Source organism: Rhinatrema bivittatum, chromosome 7 (genome assembly GCF_901001135.1).
Source record: "Rhinatrema bivittatum chromosome 7, aRhiBiv1.1, whole genome shotgun sequence".
Taxonomy (NCBI): domain Eukaryota; kingdom Metazoa; phylum Chordata; class Amphibia; order Gymnophiona; family Rhinatrematidae; genus Rhinatrema; species Rhinatrema bivittatum.
Genome location: NC_042621.1, coordinates 83600674 through 83624322, shown reverse-complemented (window position 1 = coordinate 83624322; position 23649 = coordinate 83600674). Strand labels below are relative to the sequence as shown.

The window sequence follows — 23649 nt, the reverse complement described above, 5'->3', positions numbered from 1 at the left end:
GCAGCATGCAGGCAGAAAACCTAGCCCACCGGGGCTGCTCAGCCCGCCAGGCTGCCCAGTTACCCTAATCCCAATGGGAGCGGGAATGGCACACTGAGCACAGAGACTAGACTAAGTCCTAAAAACCCCTCTGTCTCAGTTTTGGAAGGTAAAACTTTTTTTTTTTTTTTTTTTTTTAACTTACTTGAGCTCTGCGCTTACCAGCTAAGTACAGAATCAGTCTCCGCTGTGGAGGGAGAGTGCATCTGCCATCACCACCATGCTCAGCCTCCTGCATCCACTGCCTTTAAGCTGTACAATCAGCTAAGTCCACGGCAGGAAACCCAGCTACCGGACCAAGGCACACATCTGAGGTACTATAGAAATCACAGGAATTCTCAACTGGGGGAGGGACCACTTAGTCACAGCAGGAGAGTAGGGCTTTTCTCCATTTAATTTAAAATTCTCCTTCCAAAATCAGAATCAAACCCTTTAGGGAAATGCACTTCCACCATTTGCTGGAGACGGAGAATACTGGCAAGCTGGGGTCACTACAGGAGTATATATACTATTGTTATCTATTTAATTTGTGGACTCTTGTTTGACTTAAGCTTTTATAAAGTCAATAAATGGATCTAAGAACAAAGTCTTTTAAAGTAACTGACCTTGAGCTGAGAAGTCGAACTGAGCACGGCAATGATTCTTAAAAATATTTATTCACAAAAACCAGTATAGATCAAGATACTTTCATAACAAGAACATCAGGAACAAGAAAAAATACTTGGCAACTAATTAAGTATATGGCATACAATTTAAAAGGCAAAATACTAAATCAAGATGCAGAGACAAGGTGAGGAGATGCATTCACAGTTGCTGATGGTTGCCAAGGCAAGCTGAACGCTTCTCCTCAGTACAGTTATACTAGAAATCCATGACGTACCTCCACCACTGAAACTGGAACCAGCTCGAGCCCCCAGACACTCCAATGAGGCTACCTCCATCCCAGCACGAGCTTCCCCATCGCTTCCGAACACTGTCATTTAAAAACACACACTCGCGCTGCGATGAACTCCCAATCTCAATGCGCATGCGTGCAACCCGATGTCAGGCGCGCGCTGCTGACATCAGTCGCGCGAAATCGCACAAGCCTCATCGAGCCCCACCGGAACCCCTGGTCGACGTGCAAACCAGCAAAGCTGGCGATCTCGCGGCCCCAATCCCACAAAAGGTAATTTTACAACTATGATATCAGCTTGCTCTGTTTCCATCTGCTGGTAGGGGAGCATAAACCCACTGGTCCTGAGTCCATCTCTGTACACACTAGGAAATCCTTTATTCCTGTTTTTTTCATACAATAATGGAGTAGCTTAAAAGCTGATGAGCTTTGTAGTTTAGGTGTTCTTTAATTTACAAAAGGAAGAATAAAGTATTTCATCTTCAAGCAAGTGTAGAAAAAACAAACTTTGGAAATATGAGGAGGAGGAGGATTGTAAAATGCAAAGTATTTCTCCCCACTCAAAAGAAAAAAATGTCAATAATGAATGAGTGAAAATAAGCAGCATACAATAAAAAATGCTGCATCACAAAAAATACCCCAATTCTATGAATTTAGATACTGCCATTCTGAACAAAAAATGCTGATAGGCTTCAGTTTATTATACTAGATCTTGAAACATTAAATAGACATCATTTAGGGCTAAATTATTGGGAGCATAAAGACAAAAGCTTTGAAATGCAATCTGCATCATTTTTGGTTGCTAGTTATATTCTGAATAAAGTTGTTTAGAAGCCAGACTCACTTTGGATACTTTTCTTCTTGATCCTTCTGCACTTTCCGCTTCCTCATGCTCCTTGGCACCTTGAGTGAGATTTGTATAGTTGACCAATTTGCTAAGAAGGGAAGAGACCTTTGGTCGGATATCCAGCTCCTCCTGTGATATACATAGACAAAAAAAAAAGGCAGGTTTATTCCCATGAACAAAGCCCAAATTTTAAGGTTCTTAGCACTTTGCTTATACAATGCCTATTCTGCATATGAAATATTAATAAAATAGCCCATCAGTGTTTTATAGATAATTTACAACTAATATACATTTTGAAAATACTATATTAATAACTAATTTAATGACACATGTACATGAAATTATTTAAATTAGCAAATCTATACAATATTATGAGCTGAATGTAGCAAATCCACATTCCCAAGCTTTTTAATATTTTTTTCAAAATATTTTCTTTTTTTTATTAACAAGTAACAGACTTCTTTAGAAATAAACACACTCAACATGGTCATCCATGATTACGCCAGTCACTGTGAATGTTCATGAATTGTATGTAAGTAAGCCTTCGGTTAGATAGTGATATGGCCTAACACCACTGCAATGAAAACCCCATTTGCTTGGATTCAGGGTTCCTATGGTTCTCCTATGAGGGAGAAGAAAGATGAGAAAGCAGTTTAAAGCTGGCAGGAAGGAGCATCTGGTGTGGAGAGGGTCAAAACCAATCAATGATTAGTAGAGTTGCCGTTGCCCAAGGGGAGGAAAATGAGCTTTAGGAGAGCAACTCAAGGACCTGTAGGAGATGTTTCAAGTTTGAGAATAATAAAATCAGAGTCCTGCAAAGTCAGAAGTCAAATACCCAACAAGGAACAGGAATCTAGCAAGTTTTTTTTTGGTTTTTTTTTTTGGGGGGGGGGGGGGGCATAGGGGAAAGAAAGAACCATGTAGGAGACGCAATCAAGGAACTGAGCCAAGTACTCGGTGGTGCCGCCAGGTGAAAAAGGAATAGTAAGGCCCACGAAAATATTTGCCTACCAGGGAAAAATATTTCTTCTAGCAACCGCACAAGCATCCTAGTCTATGGTGGAAATGAAAGGAGATCAAAGTCAGTGGGGTACCTTGGAGTCAGTCTATAAAACAAACCCAAGACTCACTGCAAGTTACTCACTCTGTGCAGGAGCTCAAGTCAAGGACACCCCAGAAGATAAGTGCTAACCATCTGGGAATATCTGCTGATTTCAAAGGACACTGGATATGAGATTTACTCGTTAATAGCTGAACACTACCGATCCATGGGGGAAGTACGAAATGTACTGTTTATTACAAACCTGTTTATCAAATTTGTAAATGAAAGTCGGCCCAAGTGATAACACCACTTTAGTGTGCACTGCCTGTGATGCTCAAACTGTTCCTGAGGTCCTCCCTCCACCTCTAAACTAGTCTGATTTTGTGGCTGCCCCTAATGAATGTGCACAAGATACATGGGAGGTCATGAAAAAACAGACTGGCGAAGTGGGTCCTGCTGATTGGTTTAAGCATCACTGTGTTTTATCATTCTTGAGGATAAGTTACAAGATTTGCATGCAGTTCATCCCAGCGGAAAGTACCCAAGGGTTAATATAGATGTCTGAGGTCCATTAGACCAAGTATCCATCAAGCCCAGTATCCTGTTTCCAACAGTAGCCAATCCAAGTCACAAGTACCTGGCAAACTAATAAAACTCACATAGAGGACTATTTATGAAGTTTGCTAATACTTTAAAGGGTGTGAAAACGCCTGGCTTTGGCATTAACATGCATTAATGGTAACACTTCTACATTATTACTACAAAATAAAATACATAAATCTGACAAAATAACAATAAATTCACAAAGATTAAATTTATTAACAATACAAGTTTCATTAAATATATCATATTTTGTCAGATTTACTTATCAAATTCATATTCTGTGGCACCTTTATTTTGAAGTAATATTGCATTTTTGCTGGGGTGTCCATCGTATGTTAGTACAACTGCTTCTGCATTACTATTAACATAAAAGAAAATAGCTCTAATGCTTGAAAAGTCTTGCTTTACCAATTTACTTGATTTTTTTTGAGGGTGTAAATAAATATGCGGACAAAGGTGAGCTGGTTGATAGTTTATTTGGATTTTCAGAAAGCATCTGAGAAAGCCCTTCATGAGAGAAAGAAATGGGATTGGAGTCAGTGTCCTATTGTGGACTGGTGACTGGATAAAAGACAGGAAAGAGGACTAAACGGTCCATTTTCTACATGGAGAATGGTCATTAGTGGAGTGCCCCAGGGGTCTGCACTGAGACCTGTGCTATTTAGCATACTCAGAAATGATAGGGAAAAGGAATAAGTGAGGTAATCACATTTTCAGATATCCCAAAATTGTTTCAAATCTGCAAAAGAAACTTTTGAGACTAGGAGACTGGGCATGTAAATGGCAGGTGCAATTTAATGTGGCCATATGCAAAGTAATGCACATAGGGAAAAATAACCCAAAAACAGATACACAATGCTATGTTCTGTATTGGGATTCACCACCCAGGAAATGGACCTCCACGCCATACTGGGTCAGACCAATGGTCCATCAAGCCCAGCATCCTGTTTCCAACAGTGGCCAATCCAGGCCATAAGAACCTGGCAATTACCCAAAAACTAAGTCTATCCCATGCTACTGATGCTGGTAATAGCAGTGGCTATTTTCTAAGTCAACTTAATTAATAGCAGGTAATGGACTTCTCCAAGAACTTATCCAATCCTTTTTTAAACACAACTATACTAACTGCACTAACCACATCCTCTGGCAACAAATTCCAGAGTTTAATTGTGCGTTGACTAAAAAAGAACTTTCTCCGATTAGTTTTAAATGTGCCTCATGCTAACTTCAGGAGTACCCCCTAGTCTTTCTATTTTCTGAAAGAGTAATAACCGATTCACATCTACCCGTTCTAGACCTCTCATGATTTTAAACATCTCTATCATATCCCCCCTCAGCCATCTCTTCTCCAAGCTGAAAAGTCCTAACCTCTTTAGTCTTTCCTTATAGGGGAGCCTTTCCATTCCCCTTATCATTTTGGTTGCCCTTCTCTGTACCTTCTCTATCCCAACTATATCTTTTTTGAGATGCGGCAACCAGAATTGTACACAGTATTCAAGATGCGGTCTCACCATGGAGCGATACAGAGGCATTATGACATTTTCCGTTTTATTCACCATTCCCTTTCTAATAATTCCCAACATTCTGTTTGCCTTTTTGACTGCCACAGCACACTGAACCGACGATTTCAATGTGTTATCCACTATGACGCCTAGATCTCTTTCTTGGGTGGTAGCTCCTAATATGGAACCTAACATTGTGTAACTATAGCATGGGTTATTTTTCCCTATATGAATCACCTTGCACCTATCCACATTAAATTTAATCTGCCATTAGGATGCCCAATTTTCCAGTCTCACAAGGTCTTCCTGCAATTTATCACAATCCGCTTGCAATTTAATTACTCTGAATAATTTTGTATCATCTGTAAATTTGATTACCTCACTCGTATTCCTTTCCAGATCATTTATAAATATATTGAAAAACACAGGTCCCAGTACAGATCCCTGAGGCACTCCACTGCCCACTCCCCTCCACTGAGAAAATTGTCTATTTAATCCTACTCTGTTTCCTGTCTTTTAGCCAGTTTGTAATCCATGAAAGGACATCACCACCTATCCCATGACTTTTTACTTTTCCTAGAAGCCTCTCATGAGGAACTTTGTCAAATGCCTTCTTAAAATCCAAATACACTGCATCTACCAGTTCACCTTTATCTATGTGTTTATTAACCCCTTCAAAAAAGTGAAGCAGATTTGTGAGGCAAGACTTGCCTTGGATAAAGCCATGCTGACTTTGTTCCATTAAGCCATGTCTTTCTATATGTTCTGTGATTTTGATCTTTAGAACACTTTCCACTATTTTTCCTGGCACTGAAGTCAAGCTCACTGGTCTATAGTTTCCTGGATCACCCCCGGAGCCCTTTTAAATATTGGGGTTACATTAGCTATCCTCCAGTCTTCAGGTACAATGGATGATTTTAATGATAGGTTACAAATTTTTACTAATAGATCTGAAATTTCATTTTTTAGTTCTTTCAGAACCCTGGGGTGTATACCATCTGGTCCAGGTGATTTACTACTCTTCAGTTTGTCAATCAGGCCTACCACATCTTCTAGGTTCACCATGATTTGGTTCAGTCCATCTGAATCATTACCCATGAAAACCTTCTCCGGAATGGGTATCTCCCCAACATCCTCTTCAGTAAATACTGAAGCAAAGAAATTGTTTAATCTTTCCATGGTGGCCTTAACTTTTCTAAGTGAACCTTTAACCCCTTGATCATCTAAACTCCCTCACAGGCTTTCTGCTTCAGATATATTTTTAAAAGTTTTTGCCTCTACGGCCAACTTCTTTTCAAATTCTCTCTTAACCTGCCTTATCAATCTTACATTTAACTTGCCAACGCTTATGCTTTATCCTGTTGGATCCTTCTTCCAATTTTTGAATGAAGATTTTGGCTAAAATAACCTCTTTCACCTAACCTATTAACCATGCCGGTAATCATTTTGCCTTCCTTCCACCTTTCTTAATGTATGGAATACATCTGGACTGTGCTTCTAGGATGGTTTTTTTTTTTTTTTTTTTTTTTAACAATGTCCACGCCTCTTGCATACTTTTTACCTTTGTAGCTGTTCCTTTCAGTTTTTTTCTAACTATTTTTCTCATTTTATCAAAGTTTCCCTTTTGAAAGTTTAGCACTAGAGCCGTGGATTTGCTTATTGTCCCCCTTCCAGTCATTAATTCAAATTTGATCATATTATGATCACTATTGCCAAGCGGCCCCACCACAGTTACCTCTCTCACCAAATTCTGTGCTCCACTGAGAAATAGATCTAAAATTGCTCCCTCTCTCATCAGTTGCTGAACTTAATTGCTCCATCTAGGAACGTTATCTCTCTAGCGTGTCCCGATGATACATTTACCCAGTCAGTACTGGGGTAATTGAAGTCTCCCATTATTACCGCACTACTATTTGGTTAGCTTCCCTAATTTCTCTTAGCATTTCACTGTCTGTCTCACTATCTTGACCAGTTGGACGGTAGTATACCCCTATCACTATAGTCATTCCTGACACACAAGGGATTTCTACCCATAAAGATTTGATTGTGCATTTAGTCTCATGCAGGATGTTTATCCTGTTGGACTCTATGCCATCCCAGACATAAAGCGCCACATTTCCTCCCGGTGCTCCTCTCTGTCATTGCGATATAATTTGTACCTTGATATAGCACTGTCCCATTGGTTATCCTCCTTCCACCATGTCTCTGAGATGCCAATTAAGTCTATGTCATCATTTACTGCTATACATTCTAATTCTCCCATCTTACTTAGACTTCTGGCATTAGCATACAAACATTTCAAAGTTTGTTTTTTGTTTGTATTTTCATTCTGCTTTCTAATTGATAGGGATAAGTTAGAATTTTTTAGCTCAGGTGAGTTTTTAGTTACAGGCGCTTGGACTATTTTTTTAATTATTGGAACCTCACTGTCGGGATGCCCTAATTCTAATGCATCATTAGTATCCTTTGAAGATACCTCTCTCCGAACCATGCGCTGCTGAGCGACTATCGGCTTTCCCCTTTGTTCTAGTTTAAAAGCTTCTCTATCTCCTTTTTAAAAGTTAGCGCCAGCAGTCTAGTTCCACCCTGGTTAAGGTGGAGCCCATCCCTTCGGAAGAGACTCCCCCTTCCCCAAAAGTTTTCCCAGTTCCTAACAAAACTGAATCCCTCTTCCTTACACCTTGGAGTCTTTGTTGACAGTACTTGAAATCCTCAGCTCAATGTTCAGCAGCAGTCAAAAAGGCAAACAGAATATTAGGAATTATTCAAAAGGGAATAGAGAGCAAAACTGAGAATACCATAATGCCTTTGTATAGATCCAAGGTGCAACTGCAATCTAAGTACTGTTTGGAGTTCTGGCCATTCCAGCTCAAAAAGACAGACATAGAAAAGGTACAGAGAATGGTGACAAAAATAATGATAGGAATGGAATAGCTCCCGTATGGAGAAAAGGTAAACCAGTTAGGCTCTTTAGCTTGGAAAAGAGATGACAGAGGGAATATGACTAAGATCTATAAAATCAAGAGCGAAGTGGAATGGGTAAATAGGGAATGATTATTTACACCTTCAAAGAACACTGAACTAGTGGACTCTCCATGAAACTAGCAACCGGCAGATATAAAACAAATCATAGGAAGTATTTTTTCACTCTGCACACAAAATAGCTATGGAATCTGTTGCCAGAGGATATGGTCAAGGCAACCAATATACTGGAGTGCAAAAGAGGATTGGACAAGTTCCTGAAGGAAAAGTCCATAAATAATAGTTATCTAGATAGACAGGAAAGCCATTGCTTATCCCTGGGAGTGAGAGTAAAGAGACAGATCAAGTATTGGGGATCTGCTGGGTGCTTGTGACCTGGAGTAGCCAGTATCAGAGACAGGATGCCAGGCTGGATGAACTTTGCTCTGTCCAGTATGGCACTTCTTTTCTTAAAAGTATTAATAAGACAATGTGGTATCTTAGGATTACTGCTTACTCCAGGCAGAAAACTCTGGGTAACAGGCAGATTTTCATCATAAGAACATAGATATTGAGCTTGCTGTGCAGCTTGGCTAATCTTATTTGGCTTAGTCCATATATTCAGCTATCTTAAAGTTTGCCAGATAAGTTTACCCTATGGGCTGACCAGACTAGACTGGTTCTATTACCTGGCTAATTCTGAATATCCGAGTTAGCCAGATACTTCATCCAGTTACGTCAGCTCATCCCTGGAATGCTTTTGCCTTGCCTGCCACTTACACAGCTAACCATTTAGGCAGATAACTAATTATTTGGCAAAGTAGTGGCTGTTCAGCAGGGCTGGATATTCAGTCGCTGCCACTTAACTGGATAAGTCCAAACTTATTCAGCTAAATAGTACTGAATATCACCCTCAAAGTGCCATGCTGGGTCAGAATAAGTGTCAGTGAAGTCCAGCATCCTGTCTCAGACAGTACCCGATCCTGAAAAGTAGATCCAATTTCTTGTTTCTGTCTCCCAGCAAGAAGTAACAGATTCCTGGAGTTTCCAGATTAATAACTGTTTATGGGCTTTTCCAGCAGAAACTTGACAAAATCCTTTTTAAACCCAGCTATACTAATTGTAATGACCACATCCCTCCAGCAACAAATTTCACAGTTTAATTGTGTGTTGAATTAAAAAACAAAACTAATGCATTTTAAATTTACTATTTTAGTATGCAAGAGTGTTCTCTGGTTCTAATATTAGTTGAAAGATAAATAACTGTTCCACCCCATGCATGATTTTATAAACCTCTATCATATTCCCTCACAATCCTCTCTTCTCCAAACTGAAGAGCCCTAATCTGTTTAGCCGTTCCATCTCCTTTACCTTCTTGCCCTTTTCTGTACTTTTTCTAGTTCTACTATATCTTTTTGAGAAGGGATGACCAGAACTGCACACAATACTCAAGGTGTGGTCATACCATAGACATATACAGAGGCATTTAGATGCTCCATTTCATGCTCCAGTCCTTTCCAAATTATTCCTAGCAGTCTGTCTGCTTTGACCTTGCTGCAGGCTGAACTAAGGATTTCAATGGACTGTCCACAGTGACTACAAGATCCTTTTCCTTACTGTGGAGTCCAGCTTTATGGATCTAAAATTAGGGTATTTTTTCCCCCCTCTGCATCATCTTGCACTTGTCTACATTGAAATTTCAAGAGCTATTTAGATACCAAGTTCTCCAGTCATGTAAGGTCTTTCTGCAGTTTTTTTACAGTGTTTTGTATTATTTGTATCCTGGTATCACACAAGTTTGACTGGGTGACTAGAAAGGTGGTAGAGCGGAGAGTGTAAGAATATTGACAAGTGTCATCTTAGCTAACTTCTAAACTAAGTGCCCTTGAAATGGCCTCTAAAGTCATGGACTGGTTGCATGGGAGGCGACACAGATCTCTCTCAGATCAGAAGCATTACTAGTGGTATGCTGAAAGAATCAGTCCTTCAACCAATTCTTTTCCAAATTTTCATAATCAATGTTGAGGAAAGGCTACTGGAAAGGTTTCTCATTCTGGAGATGATACCTGTAGGATCTCAACATAAATAAATAGTTTCCATGCTGTTCATCCTAGATGTAAGCAGTGGATTTCCCTGAAGTCCACCTTAGTAATGATTTATGATCTTTTCCAAACCATTTTTAAACCAAACTACACTCACAGCTTTCACTATGTCCTCTGGCAGCAAATTCCAGAGCTTAACTATGCATTGAGTAAAAAATATCTCCTGTTTTAAATATACTACTTAACTTTATTGCATGTCACTTAGTCTTTATAATTTCTGAAAGCATAAATGAACGATTTGCATTCATCCGTTCCATTCCATTCATTACATTACAGACCTGTATCTTATCTCCCCTCAGTCATCTCTTCTCCAAGCTGAAGAACCCCTATCTCTTTAGCCTTTCCCCATAGGGGAATTGTTCATTTTGGTCACCCTTCCTTGTACGTTTTCTAATTCTGCTACATCTCAGTGACCAAAATTGCACACAATACTGAAGATCCAGTAGGAACACTGAGAGAGGATCACCTTGCTGGTGGCTGAAAAGAATTGGTAAGTACTTGGGGAAACTTTTAAAAACTTAAAAGTATTGGGGAAAAGTAAACTACTGGGATATATTATTTATTGTATTTGTCAATAAAAGTCAGAAAAGCAGGCAAAAAACAGAAGTTTGTGTGTTTCGTATTTCCCAACTCTCGCATCTCTCTCCCAACCACCCCAAGCTCATCCTTTTATTTATAGGCAGGTGACACTTTCACACAAAACAATAAATAAAATTAATCAGCCTTTTAACTTAAATTCAGAAATTTGCCACACCTTATCAAGAGTTTAATTATTTTCCTGTAAGTCACTACCAGATATACAGTGAGTACACTAATAAATTTAAAAGACTCTAATTGTAAGCAGCCCTACTCCCATAGCATCCTAAAACTTAACTAAGAACAGAACAAATTTAAGATGAAGGCATCAATCCAGCAGCAAGAGGGGGGCTTCCCAGTCTTTGCATCGAGTGTCACATGTATGATTTTTTACCCACCGGTGAGAAGTTGTACATGTGCATGCAATTCAAAGAGCTCCTGGCTCTCAGAGAACGAGTCCGATCTCTGGAGGATAGAGTGGCAGACCTGGAGGAGCTGAGGCAGACAGAGAGGTATATAGATGAGACCTTCAGGGATATAGTAGTCAAGTCCCAACTTCAGACTGGCAGCCCTGGTGCTGCCTTGGAGGAAGAAGGTCTCATGATTGGAGAGCATCAACTGGGTGCAGCAGGAAAGGATCCTGTAGCAACCACCTGCTCTCCAGGTGATGCATTGTCATCTCGCACAGAGTATGTGTCTCCCAGGACTACTGCCCAGGAGAGAATGGTTGAGTCTGCCGTCATAGTTGGTGATTCTATAATTAGGAATGTAGACAGCTGGGTGTCTGGTGGGAGTGAGGTTCACCTGATAACATACCTACCTGGTGCGAAGGTGGTAGACCTCGCGTCACCTGGATAGGATTTTTAAACAGTGCTGGGGAGGAGCCGCTGTTGTGGTACATGTGGGCACCAACAACTTAGGAAAATGTGTGAAGGAGGTTCTGGAAGCCAAATTTAGGTTCTTAGGTAGAAAGCTTAAATCCAGAACCTCCAGGGTAGCATTCTCTGAAATGCTCCCTGTTCCACACGCAGGTCACCAGAGTCAGGAAGAGCTCCGGAGTCTCAATGTGTGGATGAGACGATGGTGCAAGGAAGAGGGATTCAGTTTTGTTAGGAACTGGGGAACCTTTTGAGGAAGGGGGAGTCTCTTCTGAAGGGATGGGCTCTACCTTAACCAGGGTGGAACCAGACTGCTGGCGCTAACCTTTAAAAAGGAGATTGATTTAGTTTAAAAGCTGCTCTAAGGGGGGAAAGCAGACAGCCACTCAGCAGTGCATGGCTCGAACGGAGTTATCTTCTAAGGATATTAATGATGCATTAGAGTTAGGGCATCCCGACAGTGAGGTTCCAATAATAAGAAACGTAGTCCAAGTGCCTATAATTAAAAACTCACCTGAGCTAAAAGATCTCCATCAACTGAAAAGCAGAATGTTAATACAAACAAAACACAAACTTTGAAACATTTGTATGCTAATGCCAGAAGTGTTAATAAGATGGGAGAATTAGAGTATAGCAGTGAAGGATGACAGACTTAATTAGCATCTCTGAAAGATGGTGGAAAGTGGATAACCAATGATCTAGTGCTATACGGAGGTACAAATTATATCACAATGACAGAGAGGAGCATCTTGGTGGGGTGGCACTTTATGTCCAGGATGGCATAGAGTCCAACAGGATAAACATCCTGCATGAGACTAAATGCACAATTGAATCTTTTGGGTAGAAATCCCTTGTCTTGGAGAAGAGTATAGTGATAGGGGTATACTACCTTCCACCTGGCCAAGATGGTGAGATGGACAGTGAAATACTAAGAAATATTAGGGAAGCTAATCAAATTGGTAGTGCAGTAATAATGGGAGATTTCAATTACCACAAAACAAATAATGAGCAAGGACTGCACTTCAAGCGAAATCGCAATGTACATATAGTGCAGGAGAAAGTGTAATCCTGACAAAACTGATTCAAACAGTCTTACAAAACAGAATGTCTTTTATTTTTTCAATATTGAAAAAATAAAAGACATTCTGTTTTGTAAGACTGTTTGAATCAGTTTTGTCAGGATTACACTTTCTCCTGCACTATATGTACATTGAGATTTCAATTACCCCAATATTGACTGGGTAAGTGAAACATCAGGACATGCTAGAGATATGAAGTTCCTGGATAAAATAAATAACAGTTTTATGGAGCAATTGGTTCAGGAACCAAAGAGAAAGGGAACAATTTTAGATCTAATTCTCAGTGGAGCACAGGATTTGGTGAGAGAGGTAATTGGTGGTGGGGCCACTTGGCAATAGTGATCATAATATGATCAAATCTGAATTCATGACTGGAAGGGGACAGTAACTAAATCCACGGCTCTAGCACTAAAGTTTGAAAAGGGAAACTTTGATAAAATGAGAAAAATAGTTTAAAAAATTTGGTGCAGCTACAAAGGTAAAAGGTGTGCAACAGGCATGGACATTGTTAAAAAATACCATCCTAGAAGCTTAATCCATATGTATTACACACATTAAGAAAGGTGGAAGGAAGGTCAAAATTGCCAGCATGGCTAAAATGTAAGGTAAGAGGCTATTTTAGCAAAAAATCTTTATTCGAAAATTGGAAGAAGGATCCATCAGAAGAAAATAGGATAAAGCATAAGCACTAGCAAGTTAAATGTAAGACATTGATAAGACAGGCTAAGAGAGAATTTGAAAATAAGTCTTTTAACCAGCTCCTAATCTGCAACAGGACATTGCCTCCTATGCCATTACTTTTTAACTTCCTCAGAAGTCTCTCATGAAGGATTTTGTCAAATGCTTTCTGGAAATCTAGATATAGCTTATTAACTGGTTCACCTTTATCCACATTTATTTACACCTTCAACAAAAAAAAAAAGAAAAAAAAAAAAAGATCTCCTCACTGGTCTCCTTTCTCCTGCACCACTATCCATGTTGAAGAACCTCTACCATTTACTGGTCAGAAGATGGAAAAATCTGCCACAAGCTCATAAATCTAACCAAGTCCAAATGGTCAAACAACTCTCAAATTATAATCCAACTCTACATAAGCTGCGGGACTCTCAAGTAATCTGGTTAAGGGTCCCAAATTCTTCTCACCCTTGCTTCTCTATTTGCATAGGCAAAAAGATCTTTGATTCCAGCCTTTCAGGATCCTGGGGAGGAATTCCCTTCCAGCCAGACTGAATCAATCTTCCTCCAAAATCTCTCTTCTCTCTACTGCCAAAATCTCAACTGTTGATCAAGGGCCCCAGGGACGAGAAAAAGATCCAAGCTTCTCTCTTTCTCCGGGGGATCTCTCCTGCCCCCTTCATCTGCTTGTGCTTCGTCTCCCAACGAGCTTACACTGTGACCGTGACCGGCTGCAGAGGAAGAAGATTTATGCATTAAAATGTTTTTAGCTCTCTCTTATGTTGGTGGCATGGACGTTTTTCCACCCTTCCTACTTCTTGCTTATGTTTCCCCCTTTGGGTTCAAGTAATATTTTTTTCACTTGAAGCTGATAACCCAAAGTACATGGGAGTCAGTGTTCCAAAGTTTTGGAAGAGGGAAGTCTTTCATCCAGAAAGATACGGAGATATTACACATTCCATCTAAAGCAAGGGATCCCAGTAAAAGTGCACGGATAAGAGAAACAAAGAAGATCAACATAAAGGTAACAAGAACTCTTGCTTTTGTGGGGAGATTACTTAAGGGCGTGAGACTTGCCCACCTGACACTGCCTAGGAGTAGAAAGAATTCAGGAAAATACAAGGGAGAGTAAAGTAACCTACAGGTACTGGATAAGGAGTTAAAAGTATTTAAAGAGGATTTCTGGATAAAGTATTAAATCGGGGACTAAGTTCTGATTAAATATTGTGACAGTACGATATCTTCTGACCACCTTCAGTGAGAAGAGCCAAAAGGAAATAAATTGGGAGGTAAAAGAAGATTAAACTATCATTAATCTGTGCAACTGAAGAAAGGAAGGAATTGAATGCAAGGAGTTATTCTGTGTAATTACAGAGCTTCCACTAGAAGTAGAGGCTTTACCAGAAGTGGTGGAGTCACAAGTTAAGTCTACCTGCTTTCTTATTATTTAAGGCTGCTAATCAAAGAAGCAAAGGAGATATATATATTATTCAATCATGTGATCGAACTGTCAGTAAAGAAGTTGGAAGCCACCATTCCTCGGCTGTGTATTTATTGGATGTTAAGACTGTAAAATTATTGAGGCTGTGAATTAAGGATGGAAACAGGGTTTAATTGCAAAGAAGCAGAGTATAAGAGCTATTGTTCGCCCTCGCATACTGGAACGTAGTCATATAGAGGCTGAGAGGAGTAGTGCAGAAAGAAAGAAAAATAGAGACAGACCCTATGTGCCCCTGGGTGCCAAGAAAAGGATCTGTCCCACCCAGGGGTTACCTGGAATTTTCCACAAGCTAAACGATGTAAGATGAGAAAAGTAAAAGGAGACAAAGAAAAGAACATTTTACCTCAAACAAGGCCAGGTTCCTGTCATAGTAATCATTTCCTGTGCCTGTTTCAGCACCGAGGAAGGGGCTACTTTCCTTGTGGTTGCCATGACCTGTGGAGAAGAGAGAAACACTATTGAAGGCACAAGGTAATCACTGAAGTGAAGCAAATTATGAAAGATCCTGCAAACTTTAAACAATTTTCAAAAGTCATGCACATAAAAATCAGCATATACGCATGTAAAAACTGCATATAGTCTTATATATATGATAGTGTGTGAGTTAACTGGATAAGTAGTGCTTTTAAAACTTAACCAGATAAGTAGCTGCAGAGGTGCTACTTAGCAGGATAAATCAGAACTTATCTGGGTAAGTGCAATCTGTATTTGTGGGTTTGTTTGTTTTTTGTTTTTTTTTTACACATATGCATGCAGATTGCTGGATACATTTGCACATTTATAACTCATGCATGTCATACAAGCACAGATTATAAGATACAGGATTAGACTTCCGCATGCCCATATACACTCATACTTGTGGGCTGCACAGCTTTTTCTTTAAAGTTATCCTCCCTGGTTATAAAGAAAATTCATCTTAGATTTCAAAATGTATAGATGTATGGAATTTGATGGCAGATAAAAAAAATCACAGAGCTCATCTACTCTGCTTTAGTTTGTCTTTTTTAGACAACACGTTTTCATTTGCAAAGTAAGTTTATATTCTTATTCTGTCACTAGGGGATAATTTTCTAATAGCCCACATGGATTTTAAATACCAAAAAATAAGAAATCCAGTATTGCTGAAAATATTTAAATATCAAAAATGCAAGAGATTCAGCTCGAAACGACAGAGCAAGGGAATGTTTGTTAAATCTCTAGGGAAACCTCATATAGTGCCACTAAGGGCTACAACCTGTTATGCACAGCTCTAGAGCGCTAGGGCTTTTTAATCAATCCTTGGAATCCCAGAGAAAAGCTATCATGTGCATAGGTGCAAAGAGCCCACTTGGGACCTTGTAACATAGCTTTTAAAGCAATTATCCAAATACTATACACCAGATTTCAAAGGAATGTGCATGTGGACTTTCCCTTTGAAAATTATCCCACCAAAATTACCCACATACATTTATTTATTTTGGGTGGGGGAGGGGGGACTACGCATACTTTTAAAAATATTACAGAATGCTTGTAAGCGCAAACCCCTCCCCAGGAACCTCACCGCTTGCTGTATGCAGACCATATGCACTTAAATTTAGCCACAAATGGAGCCACATGAGAGCCGGGCAATTTTATCAATGGCCATTTCCACAGGTAAAGTACCTTTTATTAATTAATTTATTTATTTTACAAGTTTACAAAAAGTCACAAAAAATGCTGAGAGGTACAAATAAAATAAAAAAAAGACTAATAAATTACAAAAATAAGGGTAATCTCACAAGTAAAGAAGAGGAATTCAGAAGAAATAATGGGAGATCGAAGCAATTATGAAGAAACCACAAATAGATTGTTTTAATCCCCACATATTAATTACTATAAATCTCCAGCAGACCCAGACTGGGAGTCAATAGTCAAATTCCTTAAGTAATTAAGATATTTTAAAATATATAGAAGATAAAGATAAATTTGATAACTAGATTAATGTTAGTTACTAAATGATCAGTAACAGGTCTATAGCTAGTCACTAAAATCAGGCTTATTCTACATCACTAACTGACATATTTTGAAGAATTTCCTCCCAGTGGGAGTAATCTATATAATCAATATATAATCCATATAATAAAAAAATGTGCCTGGAATGGGTGGGAATCAAACCAGTGACTAATTGCCCAGAAACCAGCACTCTCATCTCATATCAAGTAAGTGACCTTTGCAAACTCACAATTATAACACAGGCAAACAAATTATTTTACTAATTCACAGAATTAGTCTAGTTTCTCACAACACAGACAATTCTAACCCTGGCAAATATATACGAACCTTAAAAACTGCACATAGGTTAAACAGCCAGTAATAGTTTAACCCTCCCAGAATTCATCTCTCTAGAATTAAGCACCTTTTCTCTACAAATCCAATTTATCACAAGCAGAGGAAGGTTGCACTGTGGGTACTCTCTGCATCCTTCCACTGTAAAATCTGAGCATGTACAGAGAAGGATCTGCTGGAAGTCCACAGAGTTTAAAAAGTGTAACTTTGGGATTTGGCACTGGTAAAGGGCTGCTTCTAATCCTCTTTGTGCTGTAGTGATCTCACTCACTGTGCCAGGAAGAGAGGCAGTGCACTGCTGCTGATTTGGATTTTTCTCTTCACTGGGAAAGGGTAGGGTGGGAGACAGTGAGGAGACTGCAATTTTTGTGGTGTTAAGTGATTTTTTTGTCTCTGGCCACACAGAACACTCAGACACTGAAGGGAAGACTCTTAGCAGACTGCCAGTCGTTTTTTTTGTCTGTTAGTGTTTAACAGTCTTTTTGTGTGTATGTAGTCAGCCAGCACTACTGCACACATACACTATGGGGCGGATTTTAAAAGAGTTACATGCGTAACTATTAACCCCCCCCCCCCCCCGCACATGCCGAGCCTATTTTGCATAGACTCAGCAGTCCAGCACCTAAATTTGAGAAGTCCAGAATGGCAGGAGAGGAAGTCAGCTCAATGCATAAAAAAATGTAAATTTGGTGAGCATATGTACTTCTGCCTGTTACTTTCCTTCATGTTTTGGGGCAGAGGGGAAACAATGAGAGAATCAACCAAAGACTGGCATTAGCAGGGGGAAGGGTAGCAGAAGTGCAATGCTTAAACCATCAGCAGGCTCGTCTTTCATTCCTAAAGTATTTGCACCAACTGATTCAGAGGAAGAACCTTCTCTGGGATTCTCTGAACGATGAGATATTGACGAGCGGAAGAGAATTTGGAAGTTTAATCAGTAGCATTTTAGCCTCCAGTTCAGTGATAGGGGAGTGAGATAATGCGGATAAGATCAGCCCCAGGAAGATGAAGCAGCACAATTAGACAGCGTGAGCGATGCCTCTGGCACTTTTCCCAGTGCCAGCATCAGCCTCCACAGATGTAGAGAAGGGATTGCAGCAGAAATCCCTGATCTGGAGACACTTTAAAGTAAGGGAGGTCCCACGTTTTGCTCAGGAAGGAGATCAGTTGAGGGAAGCGGCAGCTGAGAAAAGCTGGTCTGCAGCATCCCCTGTAGAAGCATCAAGGCAGGGGGGCAGTACAAGTCTGTGGACCCTTTCTGCCATTCCAAGAAAAAGCCAGAGGAAAGGGATGGAAAGCAGAAGACCTTTCCCCCAAGTTGATCCCATGGCACCTTCCATTAGTCAGGTGACAGGCCAGCAGTTCCCAGCCGTGTATCCAAAGAGGTAAACCACTATAGAGAAAATGGAGAGTGTTCCAGGGCAAGAAGCAGGCACAAGGCCACGCCCCAGATGTAACACCATTAGCATTCTACCCATCTACGCCTATTACTTACCAGCAGGGGAGTTTTGTTGTCTCCATTTTGTTTCCTGTTTGGATCTCAGCCTACTTCTCCCACCCTGTTTGTTGGTTATTCTGGTGTGTTTTGTCACAAGAAAAAAATAAAAGGAAAAAGGAAAAAAAAAAATACATCTCTTTTTTTTTTCTTTTCCACCTTACTGTTGTATTGTAAGTCTCTATGATCCCATTCTAGTTCTCCTACCCTACCTTCTTTCTTGTGGTCGTGTTGCCCGCAAAAACCTTCAGTCATAAGGAAGAAATGCAGACAAAAAGGGAAAAGATGCCCAGAAGAGACTTTTTGTATATTCTTAATCTTTCATTAGGAAGACAGTATTAATGCAATACCAGAAAATCAGCAAAGGAAAGTGATGGTGTTCAGCTACAGAATATGGGAACAGCTTTCCTAATAAAGCATACCTCATAGGAATGCCGCACTGATGAGTGATCCTTTACATGTTCTGAGCCCATTAACAAGATCAATTTCAAGTAGTAATAAAAGCTTGTGTCAGAAAAGTGATATTGATGACTGATCATTCTCTTGTTCTAAATCTGACAAGTGGCAAATGATTTCAACAGGAAGACACATCTCCCACTCCACTATGCTTTGCTGCTACATACCTCATGCTACACTGAGTATCTTTCTGTTACTCTGTCTTGCCAGACTCTACATCTTGGGGGTCTCTTGCTATTCTGGGAGGCTGCTTTGCACCTCTCATGGTACCTTTGTGGGTTCTGCTTTGTCCCTTTATCAGGGCTTTTCCTGCCTTTTTTCTGCTTTGTTTCCCTTTCATATTGCCTTAAGGATGCTTCATGGTGTTTTGTTTATGCAATGCACTGCCTCCATAACATGCAAATTTTCTCATGCATATTCATTGTGGATATCCTGAAGACCCAAATGGCTGGGGGGTCCCCAGGACAGAGTTAGGAACCACTGTTCTAGAGGCACATGAGATGTAAATGCAGCCCTACCTACAGACCATTTCCTTTTTTTTCTCCTTCCTCCCTTTCTTTATGACCTTTTTCTCTCCTGCAGTTTTATTCTTCTCCTACCAAAGTTGTTTCATCTCCACCTCAACCCTCCTTTCTCTGACCTGTTCCTCTTCTTTTTCTCATAGCATATCCTCCTGCATTCTTCACGTCCCTTCCTCTTACCTTTTCCTCTCTTGTAGCCTGACACTATACTTCTCCAGTGGAGAGTCCTTCCTTCACCATCTATCCACCTCTCCCTTTTTGTACTGTAAACCCATATTTCATCTTTCCACCCCTGTTCCCTGCATGCATTTTCATAGTTCTATATAAGATCATGCACAGAAAACTTTTGCTTTCCACTAAAATCAGTACAAATATTATAATAACTAAAACTGACTGTAATGGGAAGTAAACTATTATATGCATTAAATTAATTGCTATATTCCCCATTACCCTCATTTTCTATAGAAATTATAAGAGGAACAACTAACATTTTTTTTTAAATAAATTACTTTCTAATTATATCTTTTTATTGTAAAGCACAGCACATTACACAAAACATTTTTAACTTGCCCTTATTTCATGTATACAGAAATACCATAAAAGCATTTTAAGGCTAGTCTTACCAAATAAAAACTTGGCTTTTCAAAAAAGCATTTCCAAGCCTTGAATAAAACCTCCTCTCACTAGCACTAACTCGTATGCAATAATGGAATGTAAACACGAATCAACCAACCTCAAACCCTCTCTCACTAATTCCTGCTGAATATTTATCATACTATTACCATTCACAACTGTCATATTATTCATTTGATTACCTATGTACCGTTTCATAGTCTTATTTTTTCACTTGCTATTCTAATGTATCAATAGGCTGAAATGTAAATATTGTGCTGTTCAATTTCTCCCCTTCCATCCCAAGTTTATTTTCCTTGTTTTTTGTAACTTTCCCTCTCCCTTTTTCTGATTCACTGTATTTAAAGTTCAAGGTTCTTATTGAAAATATTGTTTTTTACGTTACGTTATGCTTTACACTCCTTGTTATTTGTAAACCGGGTTGATGTGATGCCTATCATGAAACTCGGTATAACAAAAACAATAAATAAATAAATAAATAAATAATATTGTTTTAAAAATAATAGTACATAATTTTATTTGGCATACATTCAGTGAACTTTAAGCACTTGCAGGATGTCAATAAAATTCATTAAGTGCCATCTTTAATTTTAATATATAAGTGAATACATTTGCTGTTCATCAACCTGGAAGGCATTATCTATCAAATCATTTTCAAATATTTTATACACCCAGATTAAGCTAATTATGTTATTTCCAGCATTATTCCAATGAAACCTAAATCATACTGAAAAATGTCTTCAAAGTAATAGCAAGGACTGTGAGCATAGTACGAAAGCTGTTTGTTATAAACAGATTAACTACGTATTTTCTATTCTGGATTCCACAGGTTTCCCTACCTATATCTTGCTAAGATAAACCATGTTCTTTTCTGAATGCTCTTTCTTCAGTTTTTCACTGTGGATTTACCTGTAATCAATGATGATGTTCCATTTTCTGTAAGCTGGTTCACCATGATTCTTCACACCCTGTATAATATTTAGAATATGTTTTGCTTTGGGTGCAATACTGAAATTTCAAGCCAGCAAAGAGATGAGCTGCTGCACTTCTAAAGACCACATCAGAATCCTTCAGTCCCAAGAACAGAATGAGTGTAGTAGTGCCCAGGACGGATCTGGCTCTAGCACCAGAGAAGCTTTTCATAGGAGGGGGAACTAAGCCAACACGATAATACAGAGCTAACTCTATAATCTCTCTTACAAACATAAGCCATATAAATGCTACTCTAAAGTATTTAGCTGCAACAGATTAGCATAAAAAGATATATTTTTGTCATATCACTTATGGTTAAAAGCTATGCAGTTTACTTCTGGTAGATTTTTCGCTCAATAAGGTTTTGCAAGCTACCAGACCTGTAAGCTACCAGACCTTACAATTAACTGCAAATGTACCAATTAAGGGAATGAAAATCAAAATGGTTATTTATGAAGTCTCTGAAAATTTCAAAGTTGCAAAGCAATGTCTGAAACCAAGTCACGTACTGGGTAGATGGACCAATGTTTTGTGATAAACTATAATGAAATAATGTGCCTCACAAGTAGAAAGGGTGACTGGCAACAAATAATAAAAAGTGGAGGAAACTGTACCTCTTTAAAGTCATTATGAGCCTCTGAAGAGTTGCAGTTTTCCACAATTTTTTTTTTAATTGAAAGTTAGTATATGCATATTTTCTATCACAAATAATGTGCTACAGGGACTTTAGAATGTTTAACAACCCTCAATGCCTGCACAAAATGAAAACCATTACAGTTTGTGGGACATTTGGACTCCTTCAAATTAACACTGGTACAATTCTAAGGCCCTTATGGACCCATACCCAAATACTCATAAAAGAGAATAGAGTAACTCTGGGGAAAAAATATGGATTTCATTTGTTAACATTGTTAAAGTTTTGGGTTTTTTCTTTTATTTAAACTTTATTAATTTTTCATCATGAAAAACATATACAAATATGTATCCCAGTATTCCAAGAAGAAAGAAAAAATAAATAAAAACAATTACACATAAAGTATATATATATCTAAATGGGTACATATAACATAGAGGGAGAAAACCAAATAATTTTTTGAAGAAATATATCTATATAGTCTCAATTTTCTCACTTGAGACTACAATTAGACATTAATTATTCAATAAATGGAAAAAAGGAGTCTATTTTACTTAACTCTTAAGGACCCTTTACTCATAATATTTCAATTCCAGATCCCGACTTATCTAACAAGAATGTCTCTAAATGAACTGGATCCGTAAATCCAAATTTCTTCCCTTTATAATTTATATAACATATACATGGGAATTTCAAAAAGAAAGTTGCCCCTAGAGCCACCACACGCTGTTTTAATGCAAGGAAGGTTTTCCTCCTTGCTTGGGTGGCTCTGGCAACAGCCGGGAATATTTGGATCTTGTATCCACAAAAAGAGACATCCTTATATGAAAAAAATTTCCTGAATAGCATTTCTTTGTCTTGCTCAGATAAAAAGGAAATAAAAAGAGTGGCCCTATTCTCAATTATGTCCAAAGACTCCTCCAAGAAGGTTGAAATGCCTAAACTTGGAGGAGTCACTGGGTCACCATTTTGAATATTCCTTTCCCTTTTAAAATAATATATTTTAGATAATTTAGGAAATTCTTCTTCCTTATACATTAATATTTCTTTAAGAAATTTTTAAAACATTTCTAAAGGAGAAAGCAATCGAGTAATTGGAAAATTCACTACTCTAAGATTTTTTTTAACCTCAATGAATTCTCTATACGTTCTAATTCCTTATGCAAGGTTAAACTATCTCGCATGAATGTAGTTTCTGAAGATTGAACTAATTGCATCTTTTCTTTTAAATCTGATATTTCTTTTTCACAATTTAAAAAAACTCTAGTCCCTTGCTCTTTAATTTTCTCAGTATTAAGATTTATCACAGCTGACAGAGAACTATTCATGATGGCAATGTTATTATCTAACTTTGAAATTATTTTCCACACATCGGTCAAAGTAACATTATCTGGAACAGTTTCCACTATAATGCTACTTGAAAGAACTGGATTAGATTCAATTGGCAATACATTAAACAAACATTTCCCATTCCCTTGGTTACTTGCTTGGGTTACCAAGCTCACTTCCAAGGGGGTACATCCTACCAGTTCAGTTGCCAGTTCAGAGGAAGGGCTCATACTTGGCTGAGGCGGTACAGATGGTCCTTCTCCTGGGCTAATGGAAGCTAACGACGAGCTTCCCATTACTCCCTCATTTGGATCATTCCTCTGTTTTACAACATGTTGATCCATTGGGCCGGTGCTGATTTGAGGCACTGGTGACTACGTAAGTGTCCTTGCTTTCCTCTTCTTCCCCATTCAAAAGAAGATTTGACAAGGACAATTCCTGGCCAAACATCCAAACTCACCCGGACCAAGCTGGACCAAGCCGCGCACACCTTCGGCGCGCGCGGCTTAGGCGCAGCGCCGATGGCAGGCGCCGTGCCACGGCAGATTTTATAACCAGTGGCCACGCCCCTCGACGTGCTCGGCAACATCCTCCACAGCCGCTTG

The 23649-nt window shown here is 39.0% G+C and overlaps 1 protein-coding gene across 2 annotated transcripts in view; it reads right to left on the bottom strand.

The window, feature by feature from the left end:
* SLC12A4 (solute carrier family 12 member 4) overlaps positions 1 to 23649 on the bottom strand; it is a 180129-nt gene that overhangs the window by 120666 nt on the left and 35814 nt on the right. Inside the window, exons 2-4 of one of the 2 annotated variants that reach the window (XM_029608579.1) lie at positions 21019 to 21077; positions 15044 to 15135; positions 1779 to 1910 (exon numbers count right to left, since the gene is read on the bottom strand). In XM_029608579.1, the coding sequence (XP_029464439.1) occupies positions 1779 to 1910; positions 15044 to 15135; positions 21019 to 21064 (270 nt within the window). In that variant the 5' untranslated portion in view covers positions 21065 to 21077. The remainder of the gene's footprint in view (positions 1 to 1778; positions 1911 to 15043; positions 15136 to 21018; positions 21078 to 23649) is intronic. The other variant, XM_029608578.1, reaches the window with a different exon arrangement.